At 46.7% G+C, this 17,277-nt stretch overlaps 1 protein-coding gene across 5 annotated transcripts in view; it reads right to left on the bottom strand.

Annotated features, from left to right (window-relative positions):
* Positions 1 to 223: 223 nt before the first annotated feature.
* Positions 224 to 17,277, bottom strand: part of POU6F1 (POU class 6 homeobox 1) — a 208,363-nt gene continuing 191,309 nt past the window's right edge. For all 5 annotated transcript variants that reach the window (XM_063952285.1, XM_063952284.1, XM_063952288.1 and 2 more), the window contains 2 exons: positions 2,354 to 2,522; positions 224 to 1,077 (listed from right to left, as the gene is read on the bottom strand). In XM_063952285.1, the coding sequence (XP_063808355.1) occupies positions 732 to 1,077; positions 2,354 to 2,522 (515 nt within the window). In that variant the 3' untranslated portion in view covers positions 224 to 731. The remainder of the gene's footprint in view (positions 1,078 to 2,353; positions 2,523 to 17,277) is intronic.

Genomic DNA, 17,277 nt, shown 5'->3' with positions numbered 1-17,277 from the left:
TAATAGTTTAAAAAACAATTGTTCTTACAAGGACTAACCGCAAAACAAAACCCAAGTCAAGTCAGGTGAAATCTAAAGCAATATTACAAAAATGTATTTGGTACCACCCCTTACAAAGATGAATATACTACTGATATGATGTATCAGAACAAGGGCAGATGTATAAAAAGCTATGTAAAATAAATATGTTGAGGTGAACAGAAAATAACATGAGTTAAAGATAAACCATCAAATTAATTTATGAATACAATGTAAAACATTAAAAGGGAGTTTTCTGGTATAAAAAAAAATGTTTGCCATCTTCATAGAATTGGTCCATAAGAATGCAGGGCACATACACATCACAAGAGTTAAATGTGGCACTCCACATAATCACAACTGAACTTCTGATGACAATAATAACCAATAATTGTTAATGAAGTCCAATATTTTCATCCCACCATAGAGGGAAACTTATTTGGCTCCATGAACACAGAGTATGCAAAATGTGTGTAACAAAGCCACTGGAGAGATCCGGCTGAGATGGCTATTGACCTTTTACCCCATTAGGCTTCCGTCATATAAAAACATGAGGCAAGGATTAGGTATAAGCAACAGCAGGCCATAATATGGATAAAGCAGAATTTCAGCCACAAAGTGCTTCCACAGATGAATGTCACAGGGCATGACCATTGATAGATGAGACGAGGTTCTGGGGACTAGGTGGTGGTAGAGTGGCTGTCTCCTTTCCTCTAAGGGATCTGAAAGATATTGAGCTTGCTGGTGTTTTTCAGAGTTTGGCGCCTGTTACAAAACCACACCCTCACCACCTCACGGTCATAATTCAGTTCCTTAGCAATGTCTGTGATTTCCTGCCCGGTGGGCAGAGCATTTTTCTCAAAATAAGTGTTCAGGGCCTCTACAGCCTGAGGGGTGAAAGAAGTACGTCGTTTCCGCTTCTTTGAAGGCTCACCGCCTACAAACTCCATCAAATTCTGTTGACCCTCTAGGTTCCTCATTTCTGCCTCATTTAGCCACTTCTCCAAAACAGGTTTCAACTTCTGCGCACTTTTTGGTGTTATATCTAACTTCTCAAACCTGCAGCAGAAATAAAAGTTCATTGACTGAGTAGAGCCATCTCTACCAGCAATCCCAATCCCTCCTCCAGTCTCTGCCCTATATCCCCCTGCTGATGCCCAGCCACCTCTCCTGTCCCTGGTGCAAAATAGAAAAAAACAAAACAACTTGAATGCACTGAGACTGCAGTTCATCGGTGACTTCCTCTGCTGATGTGTGCAGTAAGCTGGGGTGCCAGATGGCACTTTCACTCCATCACACAGATGTGTGAAAAGAAAAATTTTCATATGTCATTTGCTATATTTTAGACATGGTGCTATAGATGACATAAAAATAACCCTATACAGGAAACCCTAACTAGGCTGGATAATCAACCCCATACATACACTTTTTAAAACACATACGTTCTTTATAAATGTATCTAAACCCTGCTTACCAATAAATGCAGATACCTATATTATACATATGTCAAAGTTGCTGAACAGTGGGGCAGATATATTAACCTGGAGAAGGCATAAGGAAATGATAAACCAGTGATAAGTGCAAGGTGCTAAACATACCAGCCAATCAGCTCCAATATACAAATTGACTCTGTCAGTCCCTCCATTGGTTACCTGTACTCTACCGCATTCAATATAAAATACTTTTACTCACACACAAGGCCATTAACCAAACTACACCAACGTACATCACTTCGCTTATCACAAAATATCTTCCAACCCGACCTCTTTGCTCTTCACAAGACCTACGTCTCTCATCCACACTCATTACTCGCTCCCACTCACGACTGCAGGACTTTCATCGGGCTGCACCCACCCTGTGGAATGCCCTACCACGCACAATAAGACTCTCCTCTAGTCTCCAAACCTTCAAGCGTTCCCTGAAAACTCACCTCTTTAGGCAAGCGTATCAAATTCCAGAACCGCCCACATAACTTTCATAAACCTTCCTATCAAATTGCATCCACTCTGTACAGTCCACACATATCCTCACATGTCTTCTCATTCTATGCAATAGATAGGCATATGTACACAAGAAAAGGTGCTATTTCCCTATAGATTGTAAGCTTGCGAGCAGAACCTTCCTACCTCTATGACTGTTATCACCCAGTTTGTTATTGTTATTTCAAATTGTAAAGCGCAACGGAATTTGCTGTGCTATATAAGAAACTGTTAATAAATAAATAATAATAAATAGGAGCTGACTGGCTGGTGAGTTTATCACATTGCACTTATCACTGGGTTATCAGTTCCTTATGCCTTCTCCAGGTTAGTACATCTGTCCCAGTGTGTCTTACCTACAGATGGCAGACTGGCTGTAGGCTGGTCCCTCTGTGGCAGTCAGTGCCTGGCCCACCTGTGTCTGCGTCAGACCCAAAGATAAACGTCGAATCTTAAATTCCTTGGCAAATTCGCGAATTTCCTCTAGGTTTATGCCATCTTCATCATAACTTCCAGAATGTGTCTCTAAATAGAAATAAAACGTTTTAATTTCAATGTTGCCGCAAAAACACAAACTTTATATAAAAAAAATAGATGAGAAATATTGGTACACTTGTGAGTAGCACTAGAAAATAAAACTCCTATGCATTAGGAAGGACATCTGTCTTTTATAATCAAGATGTATTTTAGAAAGCTGAAATAACATGTAGATAAAGGTGACATTCAGATGGAGATTGCTTCTTTTACATAATTAGTTCAACCTACAAATTTGTATGTGGATTTTGTCTTGCAAATAACTGCACCACACAATGGTTGATCAATAAAACAGTGGGAGCAGTTGGAGTGTGACATATATGGTACTAATGTTTGGGCGAGGGGTAAGGGTGAGATCACCCGACTGCACACATTAAACATGCGATATCTGTAAATTAGTAAAAGGGATCCGGTCTTCCCATCATTTTCTCATAGTCTCTATTTAACCTCTCATATCTCTGATGTGGGGTCATCAAAATAGCAAACTAGTAAGAGGTAAGAGAAAAATAAGATGTTAAAGCCCTATAGTCTATATATACAGTACTATTATTATTATTAGTAGTAGTTGTAGTGGATTATTATTATTATTATTATTATTAACACTACTGTGGGGGATTTTTTCTGTTTGCTTTGGGTGAAGGACCCAATAAAGGTTAAGCTTTTTTGGAGATTTAATTTTAGCAATTTAACTAAAGGAAAGTGTCCCCAGTATTGGTGCTCAAAGCCCTGGCTGACAGTGACATAATCGGGGAACACAAAGCGCGGGGTCCAGCCTGTCCAACGCAACATGTCTAGCATTCTTACTTTTCTGGTGATTTGTGGCTATTTGAACCCTATTACATATGGTGACTTGCAAATAACCGGTGAAGCACTATAAATATAAAAGCAAAGGCTATTACATCCCAGCCCATTCTTCATAACATTTCTGGACAGTCAGGACAAATTAGTCCAAATCTCACCCAATCTGCCCAGGCTGTGCCCATTGCCCCTGCAAGGTAACAACCCTTTTTACTTCAGAAAATTGGGACAATCTCCTGAGCATTGGAACTGTTGGGAGGAATGCTGAAACCTATGAGGTGTGGAAACTAATATTATAAAAACACTTTATATCCTGCTTCCAGAGTTACTAATTAATGAATTTGTGGCCATGTTGACAATTTACCCTAATTCTCAACCTCCTCAGCATTCCTCGAAGTCAGGTTCCTAGCAAGATGTGTGCTGCACAGATTTCAGACATAAGATAAGAGTGTGTACACATGGGTGGAGTTTTATCTGCCTAATGGGTAATTAATTCTAGCATTGTTTTGGCAGGAAGCCTAAGTGCGCAGGCGGTGTGCCAGCTTACAAGGATTGCTGATTCCTTCCTGTGTCTGTGCTAGCCTCAAGCTACAGGTATGGAGACTAAGAACTAGAGATGAGCGCGTTCGGTTCGTTGAGATCCGAACCCCCCCAAACTTCACCTATTTTACACGGGTCCGAAGCAGCCTGGGATCTTCCCGCCTTGCTCGGTTAACCCGAACGAGGCAGAACGTCATCATCCCGCTGTCGGATTCTCGCGAGATTCGTATTCCATATAAAGAGCCGCAAGTCGCCGCCATTTTCACTTGTGCATTGGAGATTGAACGGAGAGGACGTGGCTACGTTCTCTCCCAGAAAAGCTCCATATCTGTGCTCAGTGTGCTGCAAATATCTACGTTCTCTGCCTGAAAACGCTCCATATCTGTGCTCAGTGTGCTGCAAATATCTACGTTCTCTGCCTGAAAAGCTCCATATCTGTGCTCAGTGTGCTGCAAATATCTGATCAGTGTGCTGCATTGTGGGGACCACCAGTATTATAGTACAGTACAGTAGGCCATTGCTGTATCTTGCAGCTCCGTGTCAGACTCAGTTCTAGACAGTATCCTGATCATCAGTGCTCAATATATGCTGCATTGTTGTGACCAGTATATATATATTATATATAGTAGTACAGTGCAGCATTTTGGTGACCACCAGTATAGTAGTACAGTACAGTAGTCCATTGCTATATCTTGCAGCTCCGTCTCACTGCAAGTATCCATCCATATCTGTGCTGCATTGTGAGCAGTATATAAAGTAGTACAGTGCAGCATTTTGGTGACCAACAGTATATAGTTGTACAGTACAGTAGTCCATTGCTGTATTTTACAGCTCTTTGTCACTGCAAGTATCCATCCATATCTGTGCTGCATTGCTGTGAGCAGTATATATAGTAGTACAGTGCAGCATTTTGGTGACCAACAGTATAAGGTTGTACAGTACAGTAGTCCATTGCTGTATTTGCAGCTCCGTGTCACTGCAAGTATCCATCCATATCTGTGCTGCATTGTTGTGAGCAGTATATATAGTAGTACAATGCAGCATTTTGGTGACCAATAGTATATAGTTGTACAGTACAGTAGTCCATTGCTGTATCTTGCAGCTCCGTGTCACTGCAAGTATCCATCCATATCTGTGCTGCATTGTTGTGAGCAGTATATATAGTAGTACAGTGCAGCATTTTGGTGACCAACAGTATATAGTTGTACAGTACAGTAGTCCATTGCTGTATCTTGCAGCTCCGTGTCACTGCAAGTATCCATCCATATCTTTGCTGCATTGTTGTGAGCAGTATATATAGTAGTATAGTGCAGCATTTTGGTGACCAACAGTATATAGTTGTACAGTACAGTAGGCCATTGCTGTATCTTGCAGCTCCGTGTCACTGCAAGTATCCATCCATATCTATGCTGCATTGTTGTGAGCAGTATATATAGTAGTACAGTGCAGCATTTTGGTGACAAACAGTATATAGTTGTACAGTACAGTAGGCCATTGCTATTGATATAATAATATTACTGGTATATAATTCCACACATTAAAAAATGGAGAACAAAAATGTGGAGGGTAAAATAGGGAAAGATCAAGATCCACTTCCATCTAGTGCTGAAGCTGCTACCACTAGTCATGGCAGAGACGATGAAATGCCATCAACGTCGTCTGCCAAGGCCAATGCCCAATGTCATAGTAGAGAGCATGTAAAATCCAAAAAACTAAAGTTCTGTAAAATGACCCAAAAATCTGAATTAAAAGCGTCTGAGGAGAAGCGTAAACTTGCCAATATGCCATTTACGACACGGAGTGGCAAGGAACGGCTGAGGCCCTGGCCTATGTTCATGGCTAGTGGTTCAGCTTCACATGAGGATGGAAGCACTCATCTTCCCGCTAGAAAACTGAAAAGAGTTAAGATGGCAAAAGCACAGCAAAGAACTGTGCATTCTTCTAAATCACAAATCCCCAAGGAGAGTCTAATTGTGTCGGCGGTTGCGATGCCTGACCTTCCCAACACTGGACAGGAAGAGGTGGCTCCTTCCACCATTTGCACGCCCCCTGCAAGTGCTGGAAGGAGCACCCACAGTCCAGTTCCTGATAGTCAAATTGAAGATGTCACTGTTGAAGTACACCAGGATGAGGATATGGGTGTTGCTGGCGCTGAGGAGGAAATTGACAAGGAGAATTCTGATTGTGAGGTGGTTTGTTTAAATCAGGCACCCGGGGAGACGCCTGTTGTCCATGGGATGAATATGGCCATTGAAATGCCTGGTCAAATTACAAAAAAAAAAATCACCTCTTCGGTGTGGAATTATTTTAACAGAAATGCGGACAACAGGTGTCAAGCCGTGTGTTGCCTTTGTCAAGCTGTAATAAGTAGGGGTAAGGATGTTAACCACCTAGGAACATCCTCCCTTATACGTCACCTGGAGCGCATTCATCAGAAGTCATTGACAAGTTCAAAAACTTTGGGTGACCACGGAAGCAGTCCACTGACAACTAAATCCCTTCCTCTTGTACCCAAGCTTCGGCAAACCACACCACCAACTCCCTCAGTGTCAATTTCCTCCTTAGACAGGAACGCCAATAGTCCTGCAGGCCATGTCACTGGCAAGTCTGACGAGTCCTCTCCTAACTGGGATTCCTCCGATGGATCCTTGAGTGTAACGCCAACTGCTGCTGGCGCTGCTGTTGTTGCTGCTGGGAGTCGATCGTCATCCCAGAGGGGAAGACGGAAGACCACTTGTACTACTTCCAGTAAGCAATTGACTGTTCAACAGTCCTTTGCGAGGAAGATGAAATATCACAGCAGTCATCCTGTTGCAAAGCGGATAACTCAGGCCTTGGCAGCTGTGTTGGTGTTAGACGTGTGTCCGGTATCCACCGTTAATTCACAGGGACTTAGAGAATTTATGAGGTAGTGTGTACCCGGTACCAAATCCCATCTAGGTTCCACTTCTCTAGGCAGGCGATACCGAGAATGTACACAGACGTCAGAAAAAGAGTCACCAGTGTCCCAAAAAATGCAGTTGTACCCAATGTCCACTTAACCACGGACATGTGGACAAATGGAGCAGGGCAGACTCAGGACTATATGACTGTGACAGCCCACTGGGTAGATGTATTGCCTCCCGCAGCAACAACAGCAGCAGCGGCACCAGTAGCAGCATCTCGCAAACGCCAATTCGTTCCTAGGCAGGCTACGCTTTGTATCACCGCTTTCCATAAGAGGCACACAGCTGACAACCTCTTACGGAAACTGAGGAACATCATCGCAGATTGGCTTACCCCAATTGGACTCTCCTGGGGATTTGTGACATCGGACACCGCCACCAATATTGTGCGTGCATTACATGTGGGCAAATTCCAGCACGTCCCATGTTTTGCACATACAATTAATTTGGTGGTGCAGACTTTTTTTTAATATGACAGGGGCGTGCAAGAGATGCCGTCGGTGGCCCGAAGAATTGCGGGCCACTTTCGGCATTCAGCCATCTTATGCCGAAGACTGGAGCACCAGCAAACACTCCTGATCCTGCCCCTCCATAGGCTGAAGCAAGAGGTGGTAACGAGGTGGAATTCAACCCTATATATGCTTGAGAGAATGGAGGAGCAGCAAAAGGCCATTCAAGCCTATACATCTGCTTACGATATAGGCAAAGGAGGGGGAATGCACCTGACTCAAGCGCAGTGGAGAATGATTTCAACGTTGTGCAAGGTTCTGCAACCCTTTGAACTTGCCACACATGAAGTCAGTTCAGACACTGCCAGCCTGGGTCAGGTCATTCCCCTCATCAGGCTTTTGCAGAAGCAGCTGGAGAGATTGAAGGAGGAGCTAAGACGGAGCGATTCCGCTAGGCATGTGGGACTTGTGGATGGAGTCCTTAATTCGCTTAACCAGGATTCACGGGTGGTCAATCTGTTGAAATTAGAGCACTACATTTTGGCCACCGTCTCGATCCTAGGTTTGAAGCCTGCGTTGTATCTCTCTTTCCAGCAGACACAAGTCTGTAGAGGTTCAAAGACCTGCTGGTGAGAATATTGTCAAGTCAAGCGGAACGTGACCCGTCAACAGCAATTGCTTCCAGAAAGTACACAGGGACCTGTGATGGTGGATTCCAGTGGGGACGAATTAATACTCTGTGAGGAGAGGGATGTACACAGTGAAAGGGGTGAGGAATCGGAGGATGATGATGAGGTCGACATCTTGCCTCTATAGAGCCAGTTTGAGCAAGGAGAGATAGATTGATTGATTCTTTTTTTGGTGGGGGCCCAAACCAACCAGTCATTTCAGCCACAGTCGTGTGGCAGACCCTGTGGCTGAAATGATGGGTTTGTTAAAGTGTGCATTTCCTGTTTATACAACATAAGGGTGGGTGGGAGGGCCCAAGGACAATTCCATCTTGCACCTCTTTTTCTTATTTTTATTTATCTTTGCATCATGTGATGTTTGGGGCCAATTTTTATAAGTGCCACCCTGTCTGACACTGCAGTGCCACTCCTAGATGGGCCAGGTGTTTGTGCCGCCCACTTGGGTCGCTTAGCTTAGTTATCCAGCGACCTTGGTGCAAATTTTAGGACTAAAAATAATATTGTGAGGTGTGAGGTGTTCAGAATAGACTGGAAATGAGTGGAAATTATGGTTATTGAGGTTAATAATACTATAGGATCAAAATTACCCCCAAATGCTATGATTTAAGCTGTTTTTGCAAAAAAAACACCCGAATCCAAAACACATCCAAATCCGACAAAACATTTTCAGGGAGGTTTTGCCAAAACGCGTCCGAAACCAAAACACAAAACCCGAAAAATTTCCGGTGCACATCTCTACTAAGAACCCTTGGTACAGTATCTGGATAATAGGTCGACAGTGAATAGGTCAACACAATATAGACAACATGGTCAAAATGTCGACATGTAAAAGGTCAACAGTGCTTAAGTCGGATGAAAAACGATATGTCTTTTAACATTTTCATACTTTACCATCCACATGGACTATGTTTGGGAATAGTAACCTGGCTTTTACATGATTTAACTTACAAAATGACACCAAAAAAATAAGAATTTACTCACCGGTAATTCTATTTCTCGTAGTCCGTAGTGGATGCTGGGAACTCCGTAAGGACCATGGGGAATAGACGGGCTCCGCAGGAGACTGGGCACTCTTAAAAGAAAGATTAGGTACTATATCTGGTGTGCACTGGCTCCTCCCTCTATGCCCCTCCTCCAGACCTCAGTTAGGGAAACTGTGCCCGGAAGAGCTGACATTACCAGGAAAGGATTTGGAATCCAGGGTAAGACTCATACCAGCCACACCAATCACACTGTACAACTCGTGATAACCATACCCAGTTAACAGTATGAACAACAACTGAGCCTCAGTAACAGATGGCTCATAACAATAACCCTTTAGTTAAGCAATAACTATATACATGTATTGCAGAGAGTCCGCACTTGGGACGGGCGCCCAGCATCCACTACGGACTACGAGAAATAGAATTACCGGTGAGTAAATTCTTATTTTCTCTGACGTCCTAGTGGATGCTGGGAACTCTGTAAGGACCATGGGGATTATACCAAAGCTCCCAAACGGGCGGGAGAGTGCGGATGACTCTGCAGCACCGAATGAGCAAAGGCAAGGTCCTCCTCAGCCAGGGTATCAAACTTGTAGAACTTAGCAAATGTGTTTGAACCCGACCAAGTAGCAGCTCGGCAAAGCTGTAAAGCCGAGACCCCTCGGGCAGCCGCCCAAGAAGAGCCAGAATGGGCTTTTACTGATTTAGGATGCGGCAATCCTGCCGCAGAATGAGCTTGCTGAATCGTGCTACAGATCCAGCGCGCAATAGTTTGCTTTGAAGCAGGAGCACCCAGCTTGTTGGGCGCATGCAGGATAAACAGCGAGTCAGTTTTCCTGACTCCAGCCGTCCTGGCTATATATATTTTCAAAGCCCTGACTACATCTAGTAACTTGGAGTCCTCCAAGTCCCTAGTAGCCGCAGGCACCACAATAGGTTGGTTCAAATGAAACGCTGATACCACCTTAGGGAGAAATTGGGGACGAGTCCTCAATTCTGCCCTGTCCATATGGAAGATCAGATAAGGGCTTTTACACGACAAAGCTGCCAATTCTGACACACGCCTAGCCGAAGCTAAGGCCAATAGCATGACCACTTTCCACGTGAGATATTTTAGCTCCACGGTCTTAAGTGGCTCAAACCAGTGGGATTTCAGGAAATCCAACACAACGTTAAGATCCCAAGGTGCCACTGGAGGCACAAAAGGGGGCTGAATATGCAGCACTCCCTTAACAAACGTCTGAACTTCAGGCATTGAAGCTAGTTCTTTTTGAAAGAAAATAGATAGGGCCGAAATCTGGACCTTTTTGGATCCTAATTTTAGGCCCATAGTCACTCCTGACTGTAGGAAGTGCAGGAATCGACCCAGCTGGAATTCCTCTGTAGGGGCTTCCTGGCCTCACACCAAGCAACATATTTTCGCCATATACGGTGATAATGTTGTGCTGTCACGTCTTTCCTAGCCTTTATCAGCGTAGGAATCACTTCATCCGGAATGCCCTTTTCCGTTAGGATCCGGCGTTCAACCGCCATGCCGTCAAACGCAGCCGCGGTAAGTCTTGGAACAGACAGGGCCCCTGCTGTAACAGGTCCTGTCTGAGAGGCAGAGGCCATGGGTCCTCTGAGATCATTTCTTGTAGTTCTGGGTACCAAGTTCTTCTTGGCCAATCCGGAACGATGAGTATAGTTCTTACTCCTCTCTTTCTTACAATCCTCAGTACCTTGGGTATGAGAGGAAGAGGAGGGAACACATAAACCGACTGGTACACCCACGGTGTCACTAGTGCGTCCACAGCTATCGCCTGAGGGTCCCTTGACCTGGCGCAATATTTTTTTAGCTTTTTGTTGAGACGGGACGCCATCATGTCTACCTGTGGCCGTTCCCAACGATTTACAATCAGCGTGAAGACTTCTGGATGAAGTCCCCACTCTCCCGGGTGGAGGTCGTGCCTGCTGAGGAAGTCTGCTTCCCAGTTGTCCACTCCCGGAATGAACACTGCTGACAGTGCTAGCACGTGATTCTCCGCCCATCGGAGAATCTTTGTGGCTTCTGCCATCGCCATCCTGCTTCTTGTGCCGCCCTGTCGCTTTACATGGGCGACCGCCGTGATGTTGTCAGACTGAATCAGCACCGGTTGGTTTTGAAGCAGGGGTTCTGCTTGACTCAGGGCGTTGTAAATGGCCCTTAGTTCCAGAATATTTATGTGAAGGGAAGTCTCCTGACTTGACCACAGTCCTTGGAAGTTCCTTCCCTGAGTGACTGCCCCCCAACCTCGGAGGCTTGCATCCGTGGTCACCAGGACCCAGTCCTGTATGCCGAATCTGCGGCCCTCGAGAAGATGAGCCTTCTGCAGCCACCACAGCAGAGACACCCTGGCCCTCGGGGACAGGGTGATCAGCCGATGCATCTGAAGATGCGATCCGGACCACTTGTCTAACAGATCCCACTGAAAGATCCTTGCATGGAACCTGCCGAAGGGAATTGCTTCGTAAGAAGCTACCATCTTTCCCAGGACTCGCGTGCAGTGATGCACCGACACCTGTTTTGGTTTCAGGAGGTCCCTGACCAGAGATGACAATTCCTGGGCCTTCTCCACCGGGAGAAACACCTTCTTCTGTTCTGTGTCCAGAATCATGCCCAGGAAGAGCAGACGCGTCGCAGGAATCAGCTGCGACTTTGGGATATTCAGAATCCAGCCGTGCTGTTGCAGCACTTCCCGAGATAGTGCTACGTTGACTAACAACTGCTCCTTGGACCTCGCCTTTATAAGGAGATCGTCCAAGTACGGGATAATTATAACTCCCTTCTTCCGAAGGAGTATCATCATTTCGGCCATTACCTTGGTAAATACCCTCGGTGCCGTGGACAGACCAAACGGCAACATCTGGAATTGCTAATGACAGTCCTGTACCACAAACCTGAGGTACTCCTGGTGAGGTGGGTAAATGGGGACATGCAGATAAGCGTCCTTGATGTCCAGCGACACCATAAAATCCCCCTCTTCCAGGCTTGCAATAACCGCCCTGAGCGATTCCATTTTGAACTTGAACTTCCTTACATAAGTGTTCAAGGATTTCAAATTTAGAATGGGTCTCACCGAACCGTCTGGTTTTGGTACCACAAACATTGTGGAGTAGTAACCCCGTCCCTGTTGAAGGAGGGGAACCTTGATTATCACCTGCTGAAGGTACAGCTTGTGAATAGCCGCCAGCACTACCTCCCTTTCCCTGGGAGCCGCTGGCAAGGCTGATTTGAGGTAACGGCGAGGGGGAGTTGCCTCGAACTCCAGCATGTATCCCTGAGATACCACTTGTAGAACCCAGAGATCCACCTGTGAGCGAACCCACTGGTCGCTGAAGTTCCGGAGACGCGCCCCCACCGCACCTGGCTCCACCTGTGGAGCCCCAGCGTCATACGGTGGACTTAGTGGAAGCAGGGGAGGATTTTTGTTCCTGGGAACTGGCTGTCTGGTGCAGCTTTTTCTCTCTACCCCTGCCTCTGGGCAGAAAGGATGCGCCTCTGACCCGCTTGCCTTTCTGAGGCCGAAAGGACTGTACTTGATAATACGGTGCTTTCTTAGGCTGTGAGGAAACCTGAGGTAAAAAAGTCGACTTCCCAGCTGTTGCTGTGGATACGAGGTCCGAGAGACCGTCCCCAAACAATTCCTCACCCTTATAAGGCAAAACCTCCATGTGCCTTTTAGAATCAGCATCACCTGTCCACTGCCGAGTCCATAATACTCTCCTGGCAGAAATGGACATTGCATTAATTCTAGATGCCAGCCGGCAAATGTCCCTCTGTGCATCCCTCATATACAAGACAACGTCCTTTATATGCTCTATGGTTAGCAAAATAGCATCCCTGTCGAGGGTATCAATGTTGTCTGACAGGGTATCAGACCATGCTGAAGCAATAGCAGGTCTCAGTATAGTACCTGAGTGTGTATATACAGACTTCAGGATAGCCTCCTGCTTTCTATCTGCAGGCTCCTTTAGGGCGGCCGTATCCTGAGACGGCAGTGCCACCCTTTTAGATAATCGTGTGAGCGCCTTGTCCACCCTAGGGGATGTCTCCCAGCGTAACCTATCCATTGGCGGGAAAGGGTACGCCATCAGTAACCTCTTAGAAATCACTAGTTTCTTATCAGGGGAACACCACACTTCTTCACACAATTCATTTAATTAATCAGATGGGGGAAAAGTCACTGGCTGCTTTTTCTCCCCCAACATAATACCCTTTTTAGTGGTAACCGGGTTAATGTCAGAAAAGTGCAACACATTTTTCATTGCCGTAATCATGCATCGGATGGCCCTTGTGGACTGTACATTTGTCTCATCCTCGTCTACACTGGAGTCAGACTCCGTGTCGACATTTGTGTCTGCCATCTGAGCTAGCGGGCGTTTTTGAGCCCCTGATGGCCTCTGAGACGCCTGGGCAGGCGCGGGCTGAGATGCCGGCTGTCCCAAGGCTGTTACGTCATCAAACCTTTTATGTAAAGAGTTGACACTGTCGGTTAATACCTTCCACATATCCATCCACTCCGGTGTCGGCCCCGTAGGGGGCGACATCACACTTATCGACTCCTGCTCCGCCTCCACGTAGCCCTCCACATCAAACATGTCGAAACAGCCGTACTGACACACCGCACACACACAGGGAATGCTCTGACTGAGGACAGGACCCCACAAAGTCCTTTGGGAAGACAGAGAGAGAGTATGCCAGCACACACCACAGCGCTATATAACACAGGGATTTTCACTATACTGAGTGATTATTCCCAATAGCTGCTTATTAAGACCAATTTGCGCCTAAATTTATGTGCCCCCCCTCTCTTTTTTACCCTTGTTGTACTGGATACTGCAGGGGAGAGCATGGGGAGCGTCCTTCCAGCGGAGCTGTGAAGAGAAAATGGCGTTGGCTGTGCTGAGGAAGATAGCCCCGCCCCTTCAGCGGCGGGCTTCTCCCGCTTTTTATAATGATAATGGCGGGGGTTTTTGCACATATACAGTGTTATATTTGTGCCAAAAGGTAAACTAATTGCTGCCCAGGGCGCCCCCCCCCAGCGCCCTGCACCCAACAGTGACCGGAGTGTGTGGTGTGCTATGGGAGCAATGGCGCACAGCTGCAGTGCTGTGCGCTACCTTAATGAAGACAGGAGTCTTCAGCCGCCGTTTTTCATCTTTATCTTCCGTCTTCTGGCTCTGCAAAGGGGACGGCGGCGAGGCTCCGAGAATGGACGATCGAGGTCGGGCCCTGTGTTCGATCCCTCTGGAGCTAATGGTGTCCAGTAGCCTCAGAAGCACAAGCTAGCTGCAAGCAGGTAGGTTTGCTTCTCTCCCCTCAGTCCCTCGTAGCAGTGAGTCTGTTGCCAGCAGATCTCACTGAAAATAAAAAACCTAACAAATACTTTCTTTTCTAGTGAGCTCAGGAGAGCCCACTAAGTGCATCCAGCTCTGGCCGGGCACAGATTCTAACTGAGGTCTGGAGGAGGGGCATAGAGGGAGGAGCCAGTGCACACCAGATATAGTACCTAATCTTTCTTTTAAGAGTGCCCAGTCTCCTGCGGAGCCCGTCTATTCCCCATGGTCCTTACGGAGTTCCCAGCATCCACTAGGACGTCAGAGAAATAATAGGATTTTGGTTACCTACCGGTAAATCCTTTTCTCGTAGTCCGTAGAGGATGCTGGGGTCCACATTAGTACCATGGGGTATAGACGGGTCCACCAGGAGCCATTGGCACTTTAAGAGTTTGAGAGTGTGGGCTGGCTCCTCCCTCTATTCCCTTCCTACCAGACTCAGTCTAGAAACTGTGCCCGAGGAGACGGACATCTTCGAGAGAAGGATTATACACAGATAGTGGCGAGATTCACACCAGCTCACACATACAAGGCACGTCAAGCTAACATAGCTTGAACAATCAGCAACCGCTGAAACATTACTTACCAAGTAACAATGCAGTACTCAACTAAAACGAAGTTGTACTGAACCAAATAACGTTTACAGGAAAACGAAGCACTGGGCGGGCGCCCAGCATTCTCTTCGGACTACGAGAAAAGGATTTACCGGTAGGTAACCAAAATCCTATTTTCTCTTACGTCCTAGAGGATGCTGGGGTCCACATGAGTACCATGGGGATGTACCAAAGCTCCCAGAATCGGAGGGAGAGTGCGGAGGCTCCTACAGAACTGATTGACTGAACTTCAGATCATCAGAGGCCAAAGTATCGAGCTTGTAAAACTTTGCAAACGTGTTCGACCCAGACCAAGTTGCAGCTTGGCAAAGTTGCAGTGCCGAGACACCCCAGGCAGCCGCCCAGGAAGACCCCACCTTACGAGTAGAGTGGGCCTTAACAGATTCTGGACACAGTACTGCCGTAGAATAAGCGTGCTGGATAGTGAACCGAATTCAGCGAGAAACAGTCTGCTTAGAAGCAGGACACCCAATTTTCTTGGGATCATATAGGACAAACAGAGAGTCCGACTTTCTGTGACGAGAAGTTCTCTTCACATATATCTTCAGAGCCCTCACAACATCCAAGGACTTTTATGTAATTGAGGAGTCAGTAGCCACTGGCACCACAATAGGTTGGTTGATATGAAATGCCGACACAACCTTCGGAAGAAACTGCTGACATGTCCGGAGCTCAGCTCTATCTTCGTGGAAGATCAAGCAAGGGCTTTTACAGGATAAAGCCCCCAATTCGGACACGCATCTAGCAAAAGCTAAGGTCAACAACGTGACCGCCTTCCATGTAAGAAATTTGTCCTCAACCTCCTGTAGAGGCTCAAACCAATCCGACTGGAGGAACTGCAACACCACGTTAAGGTCCCAAGGCGCCGTAGGCGGTACAAAGGGAGGTTGGATGTGCAGAACTCCCTTCAAAAAAGTCTGAACCTCAGGGAGGGCAGCCAATAGTTTCTGAAAGAAAACGGATAGGGCCGAAATCTGGACCTTCACAGATCCTAACCTCAGGCCCACATCCACACCTGCTTGCAGGAAAAGGAGAAAACGTCCGAGTTGAAACTCCAACGTAGGAAACTTCTTGGATTTACACCAAGAGACATATTTCTTCCATATACGATGGTAATGTTTAGACGTTACCCCTTTCCTAGCCTGTATGAGGGTAGGAATGACCTTCTTCGGAATGCCCTTCCGAGCAAGTATCAGGCGCTCAACTTCCATGCTGTCAAACGTAGCGCGGTAAGTCTTGATAGGCGAACGGCCCCTGCTGCAGCAGGTCCTCCCAAAGAGGAAGAGGCCTCGGTTCTTCTTGCAGTAGATACAGAAGGTCCGCGTACCAAGCCCTTCTTGGCCAGTCTGGGGCAATGAGGATCGCTTGAACCCTTGTTCTCCTTATTAGCTTTAGGATTCTTTGGATGAGTGGGAGTGGTGGAAACACATACACTGACTGGAACACCCACAGAGACACCAGGGCGTCCACTGCCACTGCCTGTGGGTCCCTCGACCGGGAACAATAACGCTTATTGAGACGAGAGGCCATCACGTCTATTTGAGGTAATCTCCAAAGGTCTGTTATTTCCTTGAACACCTCCAGATGGAGACCTCTACTCCCGGAATGAAGATGGCTGACAGCGCCAACGCGTGTTTTTCTGTCCAGAGGAGTATTCTTGTCACCTCTGACATTGCTGCTCTGCTCTTCATTCCGCACTGTCGGTTTATGTAAGCCACTGTTGATACTTTGTCCGACTGCACTTGAATGGCCCGATTTCTTAGAAGAGGGGCCGCCTGAAGAAGACCGTTGTAGACGGCTCTTAGTTCCAGGATGTTGATGGGCAGGCCGGCTTCCAGGCTTGACCACCGTCCTTGGAAGATTACTCCTTGAGTGACTGCTCCCCAGCCCCGAAGGGCACGCATCCGTGGTTAGAAGGACCAATTCCTGAATCTCGAACCTGTGGCCCTCCAGAAGGTGAGGTTATTGTAACCACCAGAGGAGCGAAAGCCTGGCCCTCGGCGACAGATGAATTTTCTGGTGCATGTGAAGATGCAGTTGGAAGGTCCGAGCATGGAACCCCCCGTACTGGAGAGCCTCGTAAGAGGCCACCAACTTTCCCAATAGGCGAATGCATCGATGAACCGACACCCGGGCTGGCTTCAGGACATCCCAGTCCATAGCTTGTATCACCAACGCTTTTTCCTGCGGAAGAAACACCTTTTGCACTTCCGTATCCAGGATCATTCCCAGAAAGGACAACCTCTGGGTTGGTTCCAAATGTGACTTTGGAAGGTTCAGAATCCAACCATGAGGAGGCGTGTTGTGAAAACAATGGATTGCAGCAGCTTCTCCTTGGACGATGCTTTTATCAGCAGATCGCCCAGATAT

Source organism: Pseudophryne corroboree, chromosome 2 (assembly GCF_028390025.1).
Source record: "Pseudophryne corroboree isolate aPseCor3 chromosome 2, aPseCor3.hap2, whole genome shotgun sequence".
Classification (NCBI taxonomy): domain Eukaryota; kingdom Metazoa; phylum Chordata; class Amphibia; order Anura; family Myobatrachidae; genus Pseudophryne; species Pseudophryne corroboree.
The sequence above is the reverse complement of the archived record's forward strand: the minus strand, read 5'-3'. Positions and strand labels throughout refer to the sequence as shown.